This window comes from Scyliorhinus torazame, chromosome 17, assembly GCF_047496885.1.
Source record: "Scyliorhinus torazame isolate Kashiwa2021f chromosome 17, sScyTor2.1, whole genome shotgun sequence".
In the NCBI taxonomy this organism is placed as follows: Eukaryota; Metazoa; Chordata; class Chondrichthyes; order Carcharhiniformes; family Scyliorhinidae; genus Scyliorhinus; species Scyliorhinus torazame.
Window position 1 is genome coordinate 81,273,217 of NC_092723.1, and position 22,741 is coordinate 81,295,957.

Below are 22,741 nucleotides of genomic sequence, written 5' to 3' on the forward strand. Positions count from 1 at the left end.
CACCCACCTGTCTGTCTGCACCTTGGGAGTGACCAATCTCTTCCTGAACAAAAAAGAGTTGCTCCCTTAATGATAGATTTTCATGGAGCAGAAGGCTAGGATGTGGGGTGGAATGGAACACCTTCCACTTACAACTTGTGTTAACATCAAGCACTTACAAATTAGATACATGATTGGAGAGAGAATAAAGCTCTAGTTACCAACACACCTCAGCTTCCATCAACAAAAGCAGCATCAATGAGACAATCTTTCTTTTTCTACCCCATAAAACCATAGGAGCAGAATTAGGCCACTCGGCCCATCGAGTCTGCTCTGCCATTCAATCATGGCTGATATTTTTCTCATCCCCATTCTCCTGCCTTCTCTCCATAACCCCTGATCCCCATATTAATCATGAACCTATCTACCTCTGTCTTAAAGAAGTGATTTGACCTCCACTGCGGCAAAGTGTTCCACAGATTCACCACCCTCTGGCTGAAGAAATTCCTCCTTATCTCTGTTTTAAAGGATTGCCCCTTTAGTCTGAGATTGTGTCCTCTGGTTCTAGTTTTTACTACAAGTGGAAACATCCTATCCACATCCACTCTATTCTGACCTCGCAGTGTCCTGTAAGTTTTAATAAGATCCCCCTTCTAAACTCCAGTACAGACCCAAAGTCTTCAACCATTCCTCATACGACAAGCTCTTCATTCCAGGGATCATTCTTGTGAACCTCCTCTGGATCCTTTCCAAGGCCAGCACATCCTTCCTTAGATACAGGGCCCAAAACTGTTCACAATACTCCAAATGGGGTCTGACCAGAGCCTTATACAGCCTCAACAGTACATCCTTGCCCTTGTATTCTAGCCCTCTTGATGTGAATGCTAACATTGCATTTGCCTTCCTAACTGCCGACTGAACCTGCATGTTAACCTTAAGAAAATCTTGAATAAGGACTCCCAGGACCCTATGTGCTTCTGATTTCCTAAGCATTTCTCCATTTAGAAAATAGTCTATGCCTCCATTCCTCCTTCCAAAGTGCATAACCTGACACTTTTTCACATTGTATTTCATCTGCTACTTCATTGCCGACTCTCCTAGCCTGTCCAAATCCTTCTTCAGCCCTCCTGCTTCCTCAATACTACCTGTCCCTATACAGATCTTTGTATCATCTGCAAACTTAGCAACAGTGCCTTCAGCTGGAGTCTCTTTAGCACTGTTAATTTGGCAATGTTATGGTGTGACCCATGCACAACAAAAACCACATTTAAGCCACCAAACATACTTTTTTCTGAAGCAATGCGATCATGACATAGTGAAAGCTAAATGGCATCACATCAAAATGACTCAAATGCCCCATGATTTCAGTAACAAATGGTATGCAGCGCATGCCACTGCTGGTAACCTAAGAAATAGTACAGCTCTTGCACACTAAAGCGCTGAGTTGATGCTATAGAATAGACAATCTCAGTTGGATAAAAACAAGAGAACTAAATGACTGAAGGTGCATTTCAAGGAAGCATATTGAACAGTCAGTTCAATAATGCAAGCCTGATATAACACCCAACCGGTTTCTAATCATTAATAGTTCATAAGACAAGTGCAAAGACTGATACTTTATATGATGTTCTCTGGAATGAGTTGTGGGTTACTAAATGAGAATCAATAATAAAAGTATGAAAGTTTTCATTTGTAAATATTACATACTCAATAGACACACAAAATGCACATTATCCAAATTGCCAGTAAATTCTCATAAAAAATAATTTATAGACTTGAAGTTGACTGAAACACAGAGCACCAAAGTCAAGATGTTTATGTTAAGTTGGCAGTAGGGGTTCTCCAGTTTGCCTCAGCAGCCTGAGGTAGGAGAAAATCAGCAGTAGTCCCACATCTAATCACTATCCACTAACCTTCAGATGTTTGGGCACAAAAGCAGCAGACTGCACCCCTTGGATTTCTGTACGTCTTTGTACATAACTCCAAGCAAAATACCAAAAGGTAACATGCTGCCTGGTACAATGGGCTCACCAAGAGTAGCACAAAACTGCTAGTTAAATGTGTACCTCATCTGAATCTATAGGTATCTAATACTAAAGTAGAGACAGAAACATAACTGCTACTCACATACATTGATTAATTCTCTACAGCTATAAAAGTAATTTCATTCTCAAAATCAGTTTGCTGCTCCATCTGAGCATAAATTTAACTAATTGTCAAGCAGACAGTTGAGTAAATAGCACGTTTGCTTTTAGCTGAATATTTGAGTGTTTATCCCCTCCGCCATTAACTGATTGGAAAATTGCTTTGACGTAATTCAGGCCAGAGATTTTTACTGGGTGATCAAGCCAGGGACGATGGGCTGGTTTCTCCGCCGGTGGAATGCTCCGTTTTGCCGGCAGCCATGGAGCTGCCCCACAATGGGAAATCCCATTGACTGGTCGGCATAATGGAACATCCCTCCGGAGGTGTGAAACAGAAATGTGGCGCGACGGGACACGAGAATCCAGCCCCATATTTTCTGTGTAATGTTAAAGTAATAAACATAGGTTCCTCATGGCAGACTGATACAAAAGGTGAAGTCACACGGGATCAGAGGTGAGGTGGTAAAATGGATACAGATTGGCTCGGTCACAGAAAGCAAAGGGTAGCAGTGGAGGGTGTTTTTCTGAATGGAAGGTTGTGACTAATGGTGTTCCAAAGGGATCTGTGCTGGTGCCTCTGTTGTCTGTAGTGTACATAAACGATTTGGAGGAAAACATAGCTGGTCTGATCAGTAAGTTCGCGGATGACACCAAGGTTGGCGGAGTGGCAGATAGTGTTGAGGATTGTCAAAAGATACAGCAGGACATAGATAGGTTGGAGACTTGGGCAGAGAAATGGCAAGTGGAGTTTAATCCGGACGAATGTCAGGTAATGCGACTTCCGGTGGCATGGGCGAGCAGGGCGGCCGCAGCAACAAGAGCTCCCGCCGGTGGTCGCGATTCGCGGCGATTTCAGGGGAATCCCCGAGTCTTCGCGTACCCCTCGACTATCGTCGGCCTTTGGGGCCATCACGAGCAGCCAGCGGGGCCGGTTTAAAAACCGGCAAAGAACCCTGAGCGGGTGTCGGGAGCTGAGGCGCTGGGCCCAGTGCGGCATCAAGGTCAGAGCAGCGGGGGCAGAGCTACGAGGAGGCCGAGGCGGCAGGCCAGAGCACTATGTAGGGAGAGTGCTCCACGTCGGATGGCTCCCACCTAGGAGGAAGAAAGAAGGCTGAAGCCTGGTCCCACGGGTGCTCTGGGTGAATGCAGGGGAGAATGAAAGAAGGTTTAAGAAAGTTTGGTAAAAGTCTTTTTTTCTTCTCTCATTCTTTTTTTGAAAAAAAAAAGTCAGATTGATGAAGGACAGGAGGGTGAAGGGGGAGAGAGGAGAAGAGAAAGAAGATAAAAAACAATAAGCCGCTAAAGGATGCGAAGAGCAGCGTCAAAGAAAGGAGGAAACGCGGGTTCGCCGCTGAAGGAGAAGACGAGCAAAAGTGTTGACAGTATGGCGGAAGCCGAACTGCAAGGCGAGGTTGCACTACTTACGGTGGAGAAGATGACCGAGGTGATGGCGGTGGAGCTGGAAAAACAGTTTGCGAGGCACATGGAGGCCTTGAGGAAGGAGACGGCGGTCGCGTTGAAGTCATTGGTGGAAGAGGCAATCGGCCCGGTGAGGGTGGCGGTGGCAAAGGCATCGGCCGAGGTGAGAGAAGATGAAGGAAGTGGAGGAGGCCATGTCACAACACAGCGACCAGGTCACCTCGATGGGGGACGAGCTGCGGAGGGAGGTGGAAGTTAACAGAGGACTCCGAGCAAAGCTGGAAGACTTGGAAAACCGGTCAAGGCAGCACAATTTGAGAATTGTGGGCTTGCCCGAAGGGACAGAGGGCCCAAGGCCAACAGAGTACTTCGCTAAGAAGTTGGCGGAGCTGATGGGAGAGGGTGAGAGCCCCACCCTGTACGAGCTAGACTGAGCTCATCGGTCATTAAGGCCGAAGCCCAAAGTGAACGAGCCGCCAAGGGCAGTAATTATCTGCTTCCATAAGTTTTGCATGAAGGAGAAGGTATTAAGCTGGGCGAAGCAGAAGCGTGAGGTGCTGTGGGATGGTACTGCGGTTCGGCTCTACCAGGACTTGACGGTGGAGTTGGCAAAAAGACGAGCGGCGTTTGGGCGAGTGAAGGCGGCTTTGTACAAGAAGGAGGTGCGATTTGGTATTGTGTACCCGGCGAAGTTGAGAGTAACATATAACGCCAAAGACTTTTATTTTGAGACAGCGGAGGCGGCTGAGGCGTTCGTGAGGGCAGAAGGCTTGGGACAGACATGAAGAGCGGAACTGGAAGAGAGACTGTGGACTGTGTTTGAGCAGCTGGAAAATGTATAAATGTTACAACTTTCTTTTTACTGATTTGTATTGCAATTTACTTCTCTTTGCATTGTTACAGAGTTCAAGATAATTGGCATCCTGTGTTGCGACGGTTAAATGTTATGTTAGTGAATTGTAGGGGTTGGATTGTTGGGTTTATTTGGTGTTTCTTTCTCTGGGACTGGGTGGAAGGGGGTGAGATGTCTTGGCGGGGGGGGGGGACTGGAGCTTGGTGCAGGAGCCAAGGTTGGACAGATCACGGCTACGCTCGCTGGTCCCATCAGGGGGCGCAAAGGCGCTGGCTGGGCTCATGGTGGAAATGGGAGGGGTGGACCCTTGGAGGTTCCTGCACCCAAGGGAACGGGAGTACTCGTTTTTCTCAGCAGTCCATAAGGTATACTCGCGGATCAACTTTTTTGTGGTGGGAAAGGCTTTGCTGGCTGGAGTCAAGGAGTCGGAATACTCTGCAATTGCAGTGTCAGATAATGCTCTGTATTGGGTGGATATGGTGCTGGAGAAGGGGGTAGCGCAGAGACCGGGGTGGAAACTGGATGTGGGGCTTTTGGGGAACCACGTGTTCTGTGAGAAAATTGAAAAAGTAATTAAGGAATATGTAGGTTTTAATTGTACGGGTGAGGTGTCGAAGGCAGTCGTCTGGGAGGCTCTAAAAGTGGCGGTGAGGGGTGAGGTAATATCGTTTAAGGCCAGGCTGGACAAAGAGGAGAGGTTGGAGAGGCAGAGGGTAATAGATGAGATGTTGGAGGTAGATAGGAGGTATGCAGAAGATGGGGACCCAGCGAAGCTGGAAAAGAGGAAGGAACTACAGGCGAGCTTCGACCGACTGTCCACCAAGAAGGCGGTGCGCCAACTGAGACGAGCAAGGAGTGAAGTTTATGAACATGGAGATAAGGCTGTTAGCAGGTCAGCTCCGGAGGGAGGCAGCGGCAAGAGAAATTCTTCAGGTGAGGGATAGGGCAGGGATGTTGGTGGTGGCTCCAGTGCTGATTAACAAGGCTTGTGAGGAGTTTTATGAGAGGTTGTACAAGTCAGAGCCACCCGGGGGAGACCGTGAGATGCAGGAATTTGTAGATGGGTTGGAGTACCCGAGGCTAGGGGAGGGGGACAGGGCTACATTAGAAGGAGCAATAGTGGAGCAGGAGATAAAGGATGCGATTGGGAGGATGCAGTCGGGGAAGGTGGCAGGGCCGGATGGGTTTCCGGTGGAATATTATTAAAAATTTAAGGATAAGCTGGCACCCCTGACGGTGGGGATGTTTGAAGAGGCGATAGAGAAGGGGGTGTTGCAGCAAACCTTGGGGCAGGCATCGATTTCACTGTTGCTAAAAAAAGATAAGGATCCGACGGAGTGTGGGTCGTATCAGCCCATATCACTTCTGAATGTGGACGCAAAAGTATTGGCGAAGGTACTGGCGGGTAGGCTGGAGGAGTGCCTCCCGAAGGTGATAGGGGAGGATCAGACGGGGTTCGTGAAAGGGAGGCAGCTGTTTTCGAACATTAGGAGGGTTTTGAACTTCGTTATGGCACCGGTGGAAGGGAAGGAAACAGAGGTAGTTGTGGCATTGGACGCCGAGAAGGCGTTTGAACGGGTAGAATGGGGGTACCTGATGGCAGTGCTGGAACGGTTTGGGATTGGACCAAGATTTGTGAACTGGGTAAAGCTATTATATAAGCCGAAGGAGAGTGTCCGCACAAACAATATCAGTTTGAGATACTTTTCTCTCCACCGTGGGGCGAGACAGGGATGTCCTATGCCCTCCTGCTGTTTGCACTTGTGATTGAGCCGTTGGACATCGCATTGAGAAGTTCGGGAGCATGGAAAGGTATAGTGCGGGGGAGGATAGAGCATAGGGTGTCCTTATATACCGACGACTTGCTGCTGTACGTGTCGGAACCGAGTTCGTTGATAGGAGGAATATTGGAGCTACTGTGGGTATTTGGGTCTTTCTCGGGGTACAAGCTGAACCTGGACAAGAGTGAGTATTTTGTGGTGTCTCGGCCGGGGGTGGGGGTTGGGGGGGGGCTGCCATTCCGTAGGGCAGGGACTCACTTTAGGTATCTGGGGGCGCAGGTTGCCCGGGTGTGGGGGAGGCTTCGCAGGTACAACATCACTAGTTTGGTGGGGAGAGTGAAAGCCAATCTGGCAAGGTGTGATGGCCTTCCTCTGTCACTGGCGGGTCAGGTACAGGCGGTTAAAATGAATGTGTTGCCGCGATTTCTGTTTCTCTTTCAATGCCTACCGATTTTCCTGCCAAAGTCTTTTGTCAGGGAGATTGAGGGATGGATTACCTCGTTCATATGGGGAGGGAAGGTGGCCAGAGTGAGAAAGGTGCTGCTACAGAGGGGAAGGCCGGCAGGGGGTTTGGGTCTCCCGAACCTGTTTTACTACTACTGGGCGGCGAATGTAGAGAAGGTGCGAAGCTGGGTCAGAGGGGTTGATTCCCAATGGATCAGAATGGAGGAGAGTTTGTGCAGGGGGTCGGGGCTGAAAGCACTAGCAACAGCACCGCTCCAGATAGCTCCGGGAAAATACTCAGAGTCCGGTAATAATAGCTTCATTGAAAATCTGGAGGCAGTTTTGCCAACACTTCGGGTTGGGGGTAGGGTCAAGGGAAATGCTGATTCGGGGGAACCACAGATTTGAGCCAGGGAGGTGGGATGGAAGTTTTCGGAAATGGGAAGAGAAGGGGATTAAGACACTAAACAATTTGTTTCTTTGGGGTCGGTTTGCAGGATTGAGGGAGCTGGAAGCGAAGTATAGGCTGCAGCAGGAAGAAGTGTTTAGGTACATGCAGGTTCGGGATTTTGCCAGGAAGCAGATACAGAGCTTCCCAGAGGAACCAGCCTCCACATTATTGGAGGAGGTGCTGCCGACAAGGGGACTGGAGAAGGGGGCAGTGTCAGCAGTGTATGGAGCTATTTTGGAAGAGGATAAGGCACCACTGGAAGGGATCAAAGCAAAGTGGGAGGAAGAGCTGGGAGAGGCTATAGAGGGGGTCTGGTGTGAGGTGCTCCGGAGAGTGAATGCCTCCACCTCATGTGCGAGGTTGGGGCTGATACAGCTGAAGGTGGTATATAGAGCGCACCTCACGAGGGTGAGGATGAGCCGATTTTTTGAAGGAGTAGAGGATGTGTGTGAGCGTTGCGGGGGGGGGGGGGGGGGCACTAATCACGTTCATATGTTTTGGTCCTGTCCAAATCTAGGGGAGTGCTGGAAGGAGGTGTTTAGGGTAGTTTCCAAGGTGGTGCGTGTGAAACTGGACCCGGGTCCCCACGAGGCCATATTCGGGGTGTCGGACCAGCCAGGGTTGGAAACGGGTGCGGAGGCAAATATCATAGCCTTCGCCTCGTTGATCGCCCAAAGGCGGATCCTGCTGGGATGGAGAGCAGCCTCTCCACCTTGCGCCCTGGCGTGGCGGGGGGACCTGTTGGAATACTTGACCCTTGAGAAGGCTAAGTTCGAACTGAGGAGAAACTCGGAGGGGTTCGACAAGTCATGGGCACTATTTATTATGTACTTTCAAGAACTGGATAACATCGAACATTAGTTTGGGGGGCTGTGTATATTAAGGGTTGACTATGGGTAATCCCCGATTCCTTTTTGTCATTTGTTTATGTAAACATGCGGGTTGATGTTCGGGCGTTGGTGGGCGGATGGGATCGTTGTTATTGTTATGGGGATTGACATATCTGTTGCTGATTATTGTTGATGAGTGTAAATGTGGGAGAAAATGTGAAAAAGGAGAATAAAAATATATATTTTTTTAAATGTGAGGTAATGCATTTTGGTAGGTGTAATATAGAGGGGAAATATTCTGTGAATGGTAAAACTCTTAGGAATAGAGAAAGTCAGAGAGAATCTGGGCGTGCAGGTCCACAGATCTTTGAAGGTGACAACACAAGTGGACAAGGTGGTCACGAAAGCATGTGGAATGTTTGCCTACATTGGAAGGGGCATCGAGTATAAAAACTGGCAAGTCATGCTACAGTTGTATATAACCTTGGTAAGGCCGCACTTGGAATATTGCGCACAATTCTGGTCGCCACTATCAGAAGGATGTGAAGGCTTTGGAGAGGGTGCAGAGGAGGTTTACCAGGATGTTGTCGGGTCTGGAGGGTGTTAGCTATGTGGAGAGGCTGAATAGATTTGGACTGTTTTCATTTGAAAGACGGAGATTGAGGGGTGACCTGATAGAGGTCTACAAGATTATGAGGGGCATGGCTAGAGTGGATGGGCAGGCACCCTTACCCAGGGTGGAGGGGTCAGTCACAAGGGGGCATAGGTTTAAGATCTGTGGGGCAACGTTTAGAGGAGATGTGCGAGGTAGGTTTGTTACGCAGAGGGTGGAGTGCCTGGAACACGTTGCCAGGGGAGGTTGTGGAAGCAGATACATTAACGGTGTTCAAAAGGTATCTTGACAAAACATGGATAGGATGGGTAAAGAGGGATACGGCACAAGTAAATGCTGAGGGTTTTGGCAAAGGTTGGTATCATGAGCGGTACAGGCTTGGAGGGCCGAAGAGCCTGTCCCTGTGCTGTATTGTTCTTTGTTCTAAACGACATCTGGGACATACAAACAGAAGTTTAAAAAAAACTCAGTTCCACAAAAAAAAAAGGAAGTCTTGCTGGTGTCCAAAACAAAATACTTCTGTGTAGTTGAGTATTACAACAATCAGCAGACAATCTGCAAAGTATTATTTAACAGCGTGAAGTGCAGCACAATTAGAGCACAAACGTTTCTTCATTCTATCCAACTATGGGCGACAGAGTAGCACAGTGGTTAGCACTGTTAGTTCACAGCGCCAGGGACCCAGGCTTGATTCCCGGCTCGGGTCACTTTCTGGGCAGAGTCTGCATGTTCTCCCCGTGTTTGCATGGGTTTCCTCCGGTTTCCTCCCACAAGTCCCAAAAGACGTGCTTGTTAGGTGAATTGGACATTCTGAATTCTCCCTCAGTGTACCAGAACAGGTGCCGGAGTGTGGCGACCAAGGGATTTTCATAGTAACTTCATTGCAGTGTTAAGCTACTTGCGACACTAATAAAGGTTATTATTAAATGTAAAACTATGAAAAGACTTACCTCGTGCAGCGTGCCTGGTATATCTTGAGCTCTGTGCTGGTCATGGATACTTTGGACACTGACTGCCGTTCTACAGTAATCTGTGAGTTGGCTTAAAAATTGTATCTTCTGTTCAACAGGTTGAGGATCCTCTGGTTCCTCTTTGATTTTGGTCAGTAAATCAATCTGCGGTAAAATAGCAGTTCCAGCATTCTCTTTCTCAGCATGATTCATGGAAGCGGGAACACTCTTGGGGCACGGACTAGGCAATCCACCATTCTTTTGTACGACTAGGTAGACTTTACCATTGTACATAACTAGGGCATTTTCCTTGAATGGAGAAAATAGGTCTGCCGCTGTTTGTGCAGGTGTAGTTAATGGCGATGGTGCCAGGTTGGTGTTGCTGCTTTCTGTGTGTTGCTGATCAGCCAAGCTTTTCAAGATCTTCGAGGCCAAGTTATTAGAAGATTTAACTGGAATAAGGCAGTGTGCTAAAGTTTGCGGATTCTTCTGCACCACCCATTTCATTGGACTATCCTTGGACAGGATTTGCTCATTTGAAACTACTCCACCGCAGGCAAAGGTAGCAGGTGCAGTTGGGCTTGGAAAAGAGGCATCACTTGTGAGGAGGGTTGTGGACAGGTTCAAAATGCTCTTGGGGCGAATGTTCGGGAGGCGCTTCTGCACCGTCTTCACGGTGTTCACTGGGCAAACATAAATGACAGTCGGAGATGACTTTGTGAATTCGGTTGTGTTAGTGAGACTCGATGCTGCAGTAGACAAAATTTTCTGCTGGATAGCAAGGGGAAGTGAAGATGCGGGAACAGATTTGACTTCTGCATTTGCAGGGATCTGAAGATGATGGCCAGCAGGCAATACTGGAGACTTTAAAAGCATGTACGTGTTCTGGTCCATGGCTGAAGTGCAAGATGCTTGGGCATTCTGTACAGCTGGACCAGCTAAAGTAACTGCCGTTAGATTATAAGCCATTTGATCGGGAGCCAAAGTGGGAGATGCTTGGGCTCTCTGCACTGGTGCACTAGGCAAAGTAACTGTTCTTAGATTATATGAATTTTGGTCTGCTGGCAGAGTAGATGATGGTCGGGTTTTTTGTACAGTTGGATCGTGCAAAGCAACTGTTCTTAACTTATAAGATTTTTGCTCCGTATTTAAACTTGGAGTTGTTTGGGATTTTTGCACAGGTAGACCAGGCAAAGTAAGCGTAGTTAGGCTAGGACATTGCAAAGATGCAACTGCTGATGCTGTAAATATGTTGTCCTGTGACGGATTGACAGGGGTTGTCACACTTTGGCTGGTTGATCCTTCAAATGATGTTATTAGAAACCTTGCTGTGTTGGTGTGCTGCAACACAGGAAAACATGCTGTTGGAGCACAGCACGCTGTCGTTTTAGGTGGCGTTGCAACCTGGAACACGGTTGACACATTTACTTTGGAAGAGGTACTACCGGTGGAAACGGGAATGTAGTGTCCGGGGATGCTGGAAAGTGGAATTAATTTCAGGAGATTCTTCCCATCCAGACTCGTAGTCTGCACAATCCGGTACATGCATCCTGAATTGCTAGGAGAGACATCAAAAAGTTTTAAGTGATACAGGCAGATTACAGTACCCATAACCAAGTTTCAGCAAATTCTGTCCATTTATTGTGTTAATAGCAATAATTCTGATCGCATAAGTAATGATTCTATCTTAACTGAACTGTGAGAAAATGATGGTTTTTCTGAAAAAAAAAACCCTCATACATACAACAGAACACTATTATATAATTTCCCATCCCTGAAGTGGAGTAATATTTTTAAAATAGGCTTTTGCCACAATAATTACAAATTCCATGTATAGCGTAGTTTCCCTATTGCCTGTGTTCCCCTGCAAGTAATCAAACTGAAAAGGTTGAAAACAGTAGAAGACAGAATTTGTTAGGTGAAATTAAAATGAAAATCGCTTATTGTCACAAGTAGGCTTCAATGAAGTTACTGTGAAAAGCCCCTAGTCTCCACATTCCGGCGCGGGGAGGCCGGTACGAACCCACGCTGCATTCCAAGCCAGCTGTTTAGCCCACGGTGCTAAACTAGCCCCTAGGTGATCAGGTTTGAACTTTCACAACCTGAAGGGAAAAGGGCTGAGGGAACAGATAGTTCACAATTTGAAGTCCCAGGAAAGGAGAAGCTGAAGTAGGAGACTGCATGATGAAACTAAAGCTACAACGAAGAACAAGTCCGTGGATTCATAGGTAGCAAATGCAACCCTACTATTCAAGAAAGAAAGACGAGAAGAAACAGAGAACTGTAGGCCAGTTATCCTGCCATTAGTAGAGAAAAAGCTATAACCTATTATTAGGAATGTGCCAATGGGAAGCTTAGAAAATCATAAATATAACTGGGAAAGTCAACACAGATTGATGAAAGGGGAAACATGTTTGACAAACCTATTAGAGGTTTTTTAAGATTTGACAAGGAGGATGGATAAAGGTGAACATGTGGGTGTCGTGTATTTGGATTTTCAAAAAACCACAGAAAAGCCAAAGAGTTTATTGCACAAAATTAGGGCTCAGGAGATTGGGGATAACATATTAGCATGAATAATATGCTAATATTATCCATGCAAATTGGTTAGTGGATAGAAAACAGCATGTAGGAATAAGAGGATCATTTTCAACTTACCAGATTGTAACCAGTGGGGCGTAGCAAGGATAAATGCTTGGGCTATTGCTATTTACAAACAATACTAATGATCTAGATGTGGGTAACAAGAGTTTGTATCTAAGTTTGCCGATGATGTAAAGATAGGTGTGAAACTAAGCTGTGCGGAGAATGCAAATAGGTTGCAAAAGGACTTAGAAAGGAGCAAATAATATATATGTTGCCGAGAGAGAATTGAGTACAAGAGTAGAGAAATCTTAACACAACATCAGTGAGAACATACCTGGAGCACAGTGTACAGTCTTGGATGGTCATTTTAACCAAGAAAGGAAACTTGGAAAGAATGCAACAAATACTTGTGGTGAAACCACTGTGTTGTATTGTGCTGCCACAGTATTACGTGTTGTACAGTATTACCACTATATTACATGTTGTACGGTTTTGGCTCTGCCCGTAGCTCCTCCCCCTAGGGCCTGGGTATATAAGCTGCCGACCTCTCACAGTGCGTCATTCTGGGACACACTGCCAGCTCTGTTGCAAGTCAATTAAAGCCATAGTTTAATTCGCTCTGCGTTTTCCGTCTCAATTGATGGCATATCAATTTAATTGACTGACAATAAATTAAAGAGCTGTTTAACATGGATCTGGGCCTCAAACCAGACCTCCTGCAGATAGACCCCCAATCAGCCGACGCCACCCGCCACCCACGGGGGCAGCCATCTCCGACGCCATTTTTCAAGTCCACCACCGCATCTCCGGCGCCATTTTTTAAGTCTCCCGCCGCATCTCCGACACCATTTTTGAAGTCCACCGCCGCTCCTTCGACGCCATTTTTGGAGTCCACCGCCGCCTCACGGAACCCCGGCTCGCCCGTCCATCAGCTGGCCTCTGCTATTCTCGACCGGCCCGTCCGCCGTCCGAAGCCATCCCGTGGCCGCCTCCATCACCCTAGGCCAGTCTCGGCCTCGTCACCTAGCAAAATCTATGATGGCGGTCCAGATCAACGGCCACGAGACAGTCTGCCTTTTTGACTCCGGGGGCACAGCCAGCTTCATACACCCGGACACGGTATGGCGCTACTCCGTTCCCGTTTTACCCACAGCCCAGAGAATCTGCCTGGCCTCTGGGTCGCATACCGTGCAAATCCGTGGGTACTGTGTCGTGACTCTCACGGTACGGGGTGTAGATTTCAAAAATTTTAGGCTCTACGTCCTCCCACACCTCTGCATGGACGTTCGTCTGGGTCTCGACTTCCAGTGCAACCTCCAGAGTATCACCCTGAAGTTAGATGGACCCCTGCCCCCACTCACCGTCTGTAGCCTCTCGACCCTTAAGGTCGCCCCTCCCTTGCTCTTCGCCAACCTCACCCCAGACTGTAAGCCCGTCACCACTAACAGCAGACGATACAGTGCTCGGGACATGACCTTCATCAGATCGGAGGTTCAGCGGCTCCTGCGGGAAGGGATCATAGAGGCCAGTAACAGCCCCTGGAGAGCTCAAGTGGTGGTCGTCAAGACTGGGGAGAAGCATCTGATGGTCATCGACTAGTCAGACCATCAACCGGTACACGCAGCTCGATGCGTACCCACTTCCCCACATATCTGACATGGTCAATCAGATTGCGCAGTACCAGGTCTTCTCCACCGTGGACCTGAAGTCCGTGTACCACCAGCTCCCTATCCGCCCGGAGGACCGCCAGTACACTGCCTTCGAGGCAGCTGGCTGCCTCTACCACTTTCTCCGGGTTCCCTTCGGCGCCACCAATGGGGTCTCGGTCTTCCAGCGAGCGATGGACCGAATGGTTGACCAGTACGGGCTGCGGGCCACGGTCCCGTATCTAGATGATGTCACCATCTGCGGCCATGATCAGCAGGACCACGACGCCAACCTCAAGAAATTCCTCCACACTGCCCAGCTCCTTAATCTGACATACAATAAGGAGAGATGCGTTTTCCGCACAGCCCGACTAGCCATCCTTGGCTACGTCGTGGAAAACGGAGCCCTAGGGCCCGACCCCGACCGCATGCGCCCCCTCCTGCAACTCCCCCTCCCCCACTGCCCCAAGGCCCTGAAGAGATGCCTGGGGTTCTTTTCGTACTATGCCCAGTGGGTCCCCAATTATGCGGACAAGGCCCGCCCACTCATCAAATCCACCGCTACTAATGTGACCCCCCACGAGAGGATGTTTGCCTTCCTCAGAAGGATACCTCAGGGGTCTCGCTCCCGACCTGGCTGACGGTTCCAGGGCCCGTCCTCCGACGACGACATGTGAGGACTCATAAGTCGGATCCTCTGGTCGAGAGGGTCCTTTTCCTCCATGCAAATCCCCAGTACGCCTATGTGGCTCACCATGACGAGCAGGAGGACACAGTCTCCCTTCGGGATTTGGCACCCGCAGGTTCCCCAGCGACTGTCACCGGCACTCCTGACTCTATTCCTCCCCTCTCTACTACTACTCGACCCGACCCTATACCCCCTTCCCCCATTGCTGCCCACCCGCCTGAGAACACAGAAGCTGTCTGGCTCCCGGACACGCAGGCCTCAACGCTTCAGCAGACTACAATACCCACACCACAGCCGAACCTGAGGCGGTCACGCGAGACAATCAAAGCCCCCGTCAGACTCAATCTCTGATGCAACTTGTTCACTTCACCCCGCCGGACTTCTCTTTTTTTTTTAAGCAGGCAGTGAATGTGGTGAAACCACTGTGTTTTATTGTGCTGCCACAGAATTACATGTTGTACAGTATTGCCACTATATTACATGTTGTACGGTTTTGGTTCTGCCTGTGGCTCCTCCCCCTGGGGCCTGGGTATATAAACTGCCGACCTCTCACACTGCCTCATTCTGGGGCACACTGCCAGCTCTGTTGTAACTCAATTAAAGCCATAATTTAATTCGCTCTGCGTTTTCCGTCTTAATTGATGGCATATCAATACTAAGATTGATTCCGGGGATTGGATGGATGGGAGGTGTGGATTGTACTATGTGGAGAAATTGAGCAGACTATGCCTATACTTCTTAGTTTAGATGAGCGGTGATCTCTTGAAACATACATTTCTTAAAGGCGTTGACAGGGTAGATACTGAGAGGATGTATCCCCTGTCTAAGTTGTTTAGAGCTGGGGGTCACAGTTTCAGAGGTCAATAAGAACATTTCTTCACTATATATGATTTTATGCTTGCTGGTCAATTGACAGGGAGCCAATGTGAAATGCGTACTGAGAAATGCTAAGTCCTCTCAGGAAGGATAGGAAGAAGGCATGCACTAAGAACAGGGAGGGTACGGGCTGGTGCTTTTAATGAGCTCCCTCATGGGAGACAACCGCTGCGGAGCTCTCTCAGGGAGCTGCAGACCTGTAAAAAATTGGGCAGCACAGTTGCTTCACAACTCCAGGGTCCCAGGTTCGATTCCCAGTTTGGGTCACTGTGCGAAGTCTGCACGTTCTTCCCGTGTCTGCGTGGGTTTCCTCCGGATGCTTCATTTCCCTCCCACAGACCAAAGACGTGCGTGTTGGGTGGATTGGCCGTGATAAATTGCCTTTGGCATTCAAAAAAGGTTAGGTGGGGTTACGGGGATAGGGTGGAGGCGTAGGGTGCTCTTTCCAAGGGCCGGTGCAGACCCAATGGGCCAAATGGCCTCCTTCTGCACTCTAAATTCTATGATTCTAAAAGAGGGTTGTATACCTTTGGGATGTTCTACCCCAGAGAGCTGTTGATGTTCAATCATCGAGTACGTTGAAGGTTGATATCTATAGATGCCTGGATACTGAGGGATATGGGGATACTATAGGAGGATGTGACTGAGGTACAGGATCAGCCCCAATATTATTGAATGGCTTGTGGCATAATTGGCCTACCCTCTTCCTATTTCTCATGTTCTTATAACAGCCAAGAATAATTTTATCTCGCAAACTAAATAGGCAACAAGCTTATTGAGTACCACCACAGGACTCCCCTTCACATTCTACTGCTCTATACATTTCCATGAGCCCTTTGCATTATTTTTATCTCTGACTGCTATATTCTAGTGATCTGTGTACATGAACCACAAATCTTTTTGGACATCACTGTTCCTAGTTTTTCACCAGTTAGATGACTATAACACCACAATCCACCTAACATACCCGAGTTTAATCCTGTGTATGTTTATTTTTTATTTTTAAAAATAAATTTAGAGTATCAAATTTTTATTTCCAATTAAGGGGCAATTTAACCTGGCCAATCCACCAAACCTGCACATCTTTTGGGTTGTGGGGGTGAAACCCACACAGACACATGGAGAATGTACAAACTCCACACGGACAGTGACCCAGGGAGGGGATTCGAACCCGGGTCCTCAGCGCTGTAGTCCCAGTGCTAACCACTGCGCCATCCTGTGTCTTTGTTGGACAATGGCCTCCAAGTGCAGCACTCAACCCTACCTGGCGCAGATGCAGAAACAGATGAGGCATGCTCACATGTGCTTCATTTCTGCAAAGGCACTCAAGAAATTCAGTCATCACAAGCGTAGAGGCATTTCAAGAACCAATTGACGCCAATATTAATGGATATGGAGGGCATATGATGTCCCAGCAAAATATCAAAAGGAAAAAGTAACCAATTTGAAAGTTGTGGTAGTAAGACGAGGCCTCAAATTGTGGACACTGTTCAAGCCAGTCAAGAGAAAGTGTGCCACGTGGGCAAATCCACAGCTTCATTAGACCATGGTCATCTTTTCAAAAACAGGCTTGAATTATGTACCACTTTTTTAAAGCCTCAAAGTGCTTTACAGCCAATGAAATCATTTTTAGAGTGTAGTTACTACTGTAATGGAGAAGAACCGACAGCCAAATTACACTCAACAAAGTCCCAGAAACAGCAATGTGATAATGGCCAGATTTTGTTACATTGAAGAGTAAATAGGAGATAGGACACTGGAGAGAAAAAAAAAAACATCCTTTGCTCTTCCATATAATGCCCACGGACTGTTTACATCCACCTGAACAGGGCTTAATGTCTCATTCGGAAAGACGGTACCGCCAAAAGTGCAGCAATTCTTCAGTACTGCCTGTCTGTCAGGATAGATTTTCTTCCCCGGAGCCCTTGAACTCGAAGCCAACATTTGGAATTAAGAGTGCGACAGCGAAGCCAGAACTGGCATCTGAGGTTTAGAATGGTTCTGGAACATATTTGACTGTGCTAACTTGTGGTTAGCATGCAGCCACAAACCAAGTAATAACGCACTGCCAAATCCATTCAGCACAAGCCAACCCAGAGAGCCTGCCCACTGCCGGCCCAATTAATGCCAGCTAACCCAGAGGCTGCCCACTGCCAGCGCAACCAGTGCCAGCTAACCCAGAGAGAGCTTACCCTCTGCCAGCCCAATGAGTACCAGCTAACCAAGTGAGGGCCTGCCCACTTCAAACGCATTTAATACCAGCTAACCCAGTGAGAGCCTGTCCACTGCCGGCCAAATCAAAACCAGCCTACCTGGAGAGAGTTTTCCCAGCCATATCAGTACCAGCTAACCTGGAGAGACACTGCTCACAGCCAGCTTAATCAATACCAGCTAAAGCAGAGAGAGCCTGTCCACTGCCATGCCAATCAGCATCACCTAAACCAGATAGCGTCTTTCTGCAGCCAGCCCAATAAATACTAGCACTAATCCAGAGAGAATCTGCCCCCTGCCAGCTAACCCAGCCCACTGAAATGAATGAAATGAAAATCGCTTATTGTCACAAGTAGGCTTCAAATGAAGTTACCGTGAGAAGCCCCTAGTCGCCACATTCAGGCGCCTGTTCGGGGAGGCTGGTACGGGAATTGAACCGTGCTGCTGCCTTGGTCAGCTTTCTAAGCCAGCGATTTAGCCCTGTGCTAAACCAGCCCAGCGCAATCATAGCAAGCTATAGAGAGCCTGCCCACTGCCAGCCCAATTAATACCAGCTAATCCAGTGAGAGCCTGTTCACTGCCAGCCCAATCATAACCAGCAAACCTGGTGAATCTGCCCACTGCCAGCCCAATTAGTACTAGCTAAACCACAGAGAGCCTACCCACTGCCAGCCCAATAAATACCACCTACCTTGCAAGGTGCCTACCCACTGCCAGCCCAAACAGAGCCAGCGAACCCTGTGAGAACCTTCCCACTGCCAGCCCAATTAATACCAGCTAACCCAGAGGGAGCCTGGGCACTGCCAGCTCAATCAATACCAGCTAACCCAGAGGGAGCCTGGGCACTGCCAGCCCAATGAGTACCAGCGTCTGAGGGATAGCCTGACCACTGCCAGCCCAATCAGTACCAGTTAACCAAGAGAGCCGGCCCACTGCCAGCCCAATCAGCACCAGGTAAACTGGAGCGAGCCTGTCCACTGCCAGCCTAATCAGTACCAGCTGTTAGCCTGCCCACTGCCAGTCCAATCAGTAATAGCAAAGGGAGAGCCTGCTCACTGCCAGCCCAATCAATGCCAGCTAACCCAGAGAACCTGCCCACTGCCAGCCCAATCAATACCAGCTAACCCAGAGAGCCTGCACACTGCCAGTCAAATGAACACCAGCTAACGCAGAGAGATCTAGCCACTGTCAGCCCAATAAATATCGGCTAATCTGGAGCGAGACTGCCCACTGTCAGCCCAATTAATGCCAGCTAACCTGGAGATTGTCTGCCCACTGCCAGTGTAATCAGTACCAGAAAACCCAGAATCTGCATACTGCCAGCCCAATCAGTACCAGTTAACCGATAGAGCAACTGTCCATTACCAGTGACCCCTGTCAGAACCTCTTCCTGCCAGCCTAATCAATACCAGCTAACCCAGAGAGAGCTTACCCACAGTCCAGTCAGTACCAGCTAACTAAGAGAGCCAGCGCACTAACAGCTAACCCAGAGTGAGCATGCCCTCTGCCAGCCTAATCAAAACCAGCTAAGCCAGAGAGAGCCAGCCAAATGCTAACCCAATCAGCTATCCCGGAGTTAGCCTGCCCACTGCCAGCCCAATCAATACCAGCTAAGTAAGAGAGCCTGCCCAGTGCCAGCCCAATCAGTACCAGGTAACTGAGAGAGCCTTCACACTGCCAGCCTAACCAATACCAGCTAACCCAATAGTGCCTGCCCAATGCCAACCTAATTAATATTAGCTAACCAAGAGAGAGCCTGCGCACTGCCAGCCCAATCAGTACCAGGTAACCTATGGACCGGCTGCCCGCTGCAATACCAACTGACCCAGAGAGAGCTAGCTACTGCCAGCCCAATCATTATCGGCCAACTTGGAGCGAGCCTGCCCACTGTCAGCTCAATCAATGGCAGCTAACCCGGAGATAGCCTGCCCACTGTTAGTCTAATCATTACCAGCAAACCCAGAGAGAGAATCTATCCACTGCCAGCCCAATAAGTACCAGCGCTAAGCCAGTGAGAGTCTGTTCTCTGCCTGCCCAATAAATACCAGCAGCAACCCATTAAATACCAGCGCTAACCCAGAGACAGCCTGCCCTCTGCCAGCCCAATAAATACCAGCAAACCCAGAGACTTTCCACTGGCAGCCAATTAAATACCAGCGCTAACCCAGAGAGAGCCAATCCACTGCCAGCCCAATCAGTACCGGCTAACCCAGAGTCTTTCACAGCCAGCCCAATAAATACTAGCGCTAACCCAGCGAGAGCCAGTCCACTGCCAGCCCAATCATAACCAGCTTGCCCGGAGAGAGCCTGTCCACTGCCAGCCCAATCATAACCAGCTTACCTGGAGAGAGCCAGTCCACTGCCAGCCCAATCATAACCAGCTTACCCGGAGAGAGCAGGTTCACTGCCAGCCCAATCATAACGAGCTTACCCAGCAAGAGCCAGTCCATTGCCAGCCCAATCATAACCAGCTTGCCCGGAGAAAGCCTGTCCACTGCCAGCCCAACCATAACCAGCTTACCCGGAGAGAGAGCCGGTCCACTGCCAGCCCAATCATAGCCAGCTTACCCGGAGAGAGCCGGTCCACTGCGAGCCCATTCAAAACCAGCTTACTCGGAGAGAGACGGTCCACTGCCAGCCCAGCTTACCCGGAGAGAGCCGGTCCACTGCCAGCCCATTCAAAACCAGCTTACTCGGAGAGAGACGGTCCACTGCCAGCCCAGCTTACCCGGAGAGAGCCGGTCCACTGCCAGCCCATTCAAAACCAGCTTACTCGGAGAGAGACGGTCCACTGCCAGCCCAGCTTACCCGGAGAGAGCCGGTCCACTGCCAGCCCATTCAAAACCAGCTTACTCAGAGAGAGACAGTCCACTGCCAGCCCAGCTTACCCGGAGAGAGCCGGTCCACTGCCAGCACAATCATAACCAGCTTACCTGGAGAGAGAGCCGGTCCATTGTCAACCCAATCATAACGAGCTTACCCGGAGAGAGAGCCGGTCCACTGCCAGCCCAACCATAACCAGCTTACCTGGAGAGAGCCAGTCTACTGCCAGCCCAACCATAACCAGCTTACCTGGAGAGAGCCAGTCCACTCCCAGCCCAATCATAACCTGCTAACCCGGAGAGAGCCGGTCCACTGCCAGCCCATTCAATACCAGCTAACCTGGGTAGAACCCTGCCCACTGCCAGCCCAATCAAGACCTGCTAGACTGGAGAGCGCCTGCCCACTGTCAGCCCAATCAAAACCAGTTAAACCGGAGAGAGCATGTCTACTTCCAGCCCAGTCAGCACCAGCTAACCCAGAGACAGCCTGCGCACTGCTAGCCCAGTCAATAAAAGCTAAACTCTAGAGAGCCTGTCCACTGTCATCCTAATTAGCACCAGCTAACCTGGTGGGAGCCTGCCCACTGCCAGCCCAATCTGTATCAGCTAACGCAGAGCATGCCCACTCCCAACCCAATCAATACCAGCTAACCCAGAGAACCTGCTCACCGCCAGCCCAATCTGTATCTGCTAACCCAGAGTGCCCACTATCAACCCAATCAATACCAGCTAACCCAGAAAGTGCCTGCCCACTGCCAGCCCAATCTGTATCAGCTAATCCAGAGAGGCTGCCAACTTCCAGCCCAATCTATATCAGCTAACCCAGAGAACCTGCTGACTGCCAGCGCAATCTGTATCAGCTAACCCAGAGGCTGCCCACTCCAACCCAATCAATACCAGCTAGCCCAGAGACAGGCAACTGTCAGCCCAATCTGCATCACCTAACCCAGAGAACCGGCTCACTGCCAGCCAAACAATACTCGTACTGACCCAGAGAGTGCCTGCACACTACCAGCCCAATCAATACCAGCTAACTCAGAGTCTACCCACTGCCTGCCTAATACCAGCAAACCCAGAGAAATCCTGCACACCGCCAGTCCAGTCAATACCAGCTAACTTGGCAAGCGCCTGCCTAATGCCAGCCTAATAAATACCAGCAAACCCAGAGAGAGCCTGCCCACTGCCAACCAAATCAATACAAGTCCCAGAGAAAGCCTGTCCACTGCCAGCGCAATTAAAAGCAAAATAACCCAGAGAGAACCCACATGCCAGCCCAATCAATGCCTGCTAACCCGGTTTAGCCTGCTCACTGCCAAACTAATCACTACCAGCAAACCTAGATAGTCTTTCCACTGGCAGCCATTAAATACTGGCGCTCATCCAGAGGGATCCTGTCCACTGCCAGCCCAATCAGGAAGAGATAAGAGAGTACCTGCCATTGCAGCCCAATCAGTACCAGTTAACTGAGAAAGGGCCTGCCCGCTGCCAGCCCAATCAGTATTCATGAAGGCCCATCTTCTCAGCCTTGCCACCCGACTAAGGTGTGGTGATACTCTAGTTAAACTATAACCTGTCAGCTTTCCTGTCAAAGGAGAAAGCAGCCTCTGGTCATCCGGGATTATGGCGACTTTACCAGCTAACCCAGAGACTCTGCCCACTGCCAGCCCAATAAATACTAGCCCTAACCCAGAGAGTCTGTCCACTGCCAACCTAATCAGTACCAGCTAAACCGGAGACAGACTGCCCACTGCCAGCCCAATTAGTATGAGGAAACACGCAGGGCGCCTGCCCACTGCCGGCTCCTCCCAAGATGAACCGCACGACCTTTGAGGAGCAGCACGGTGACTCATTCTGCTGGGAGCTAGGGACGATGCCGAGATGGAGAAGCTCACGCTCGGACATGGTAAAAAGCACAGGTGAAAGGGAGGAGGGGAGCGCGGAGCCCGAAGGAGCCACACGATAACATGCCCACAATGATAAATGTGCCAAGCCTCCCTGCACCTGAATAGAACGTTGAGGATTTTAAATCCCAACGGTTTTGGGGTTCGAACCGCTTTCCGAGTCACCACAGAGCCTCACCCCGCCGCAAGCAGGCCCCGCCCCATACCGCGCGCGGCCCCGCCCCCCCCGTTGAGCTCGAGCTGTCGGACATAGAAAAGGCCATTCACCTTAGAAATAAATGGGCGCCGAGTACAGGTTATTGTTGCCGCTCACTCTCTGCAACTGCCATGTAATCCATACCAACGTCAGTAGCGAAAATAATCCAGAGTTTCATCAACGAGTTTGTTCATCCTGTGCACTCAGAAAACAAACACGGACATTTGAGGATCTATCCACAACCTGGGCACTGAATTGCGCAGCAATCCAAACTCCCTGTCCCATGTACCAATAGTATTTTTGAGCTCCGTGGGAAAATAGTGTCTACAGATCATAGTTCACACACCCAAA

At 49.4% G+C, this 22,741-nt stretch overlaps 1 protein-coding gene across 6 annotated transcripts in view; it reads right to left on the bottom strand.

Annotated features, from left to right (window-relative positions):
- Positions 1-22,741, bottom strand: part of LOC140393977 (uncharacterized) — a 55,965-nt gene that overhangs the window by 17,185 nt on the left and 16,039 nt on the right. For 4 of the 6 annotated variants that reach the window (XM_072480689.1, XM_072480688.1, XM_072480687.1 and 1 more), the window contains one exon: positions 9,465-11,022. In XM_072480689.1, the coding sequence (XP_072336790.1) occupies positions 9,465-11,022 (1,558 nt within the window). Of the gene's footprint in view, positions 1-9,464; positions 11,023-22,461; positions 22,586-22,741 lie in introns of all 6 variants that reach the window. The other 2 variants (XM_072480690.1, XM_072480692.1) reach the window with 1 other exon arrangement.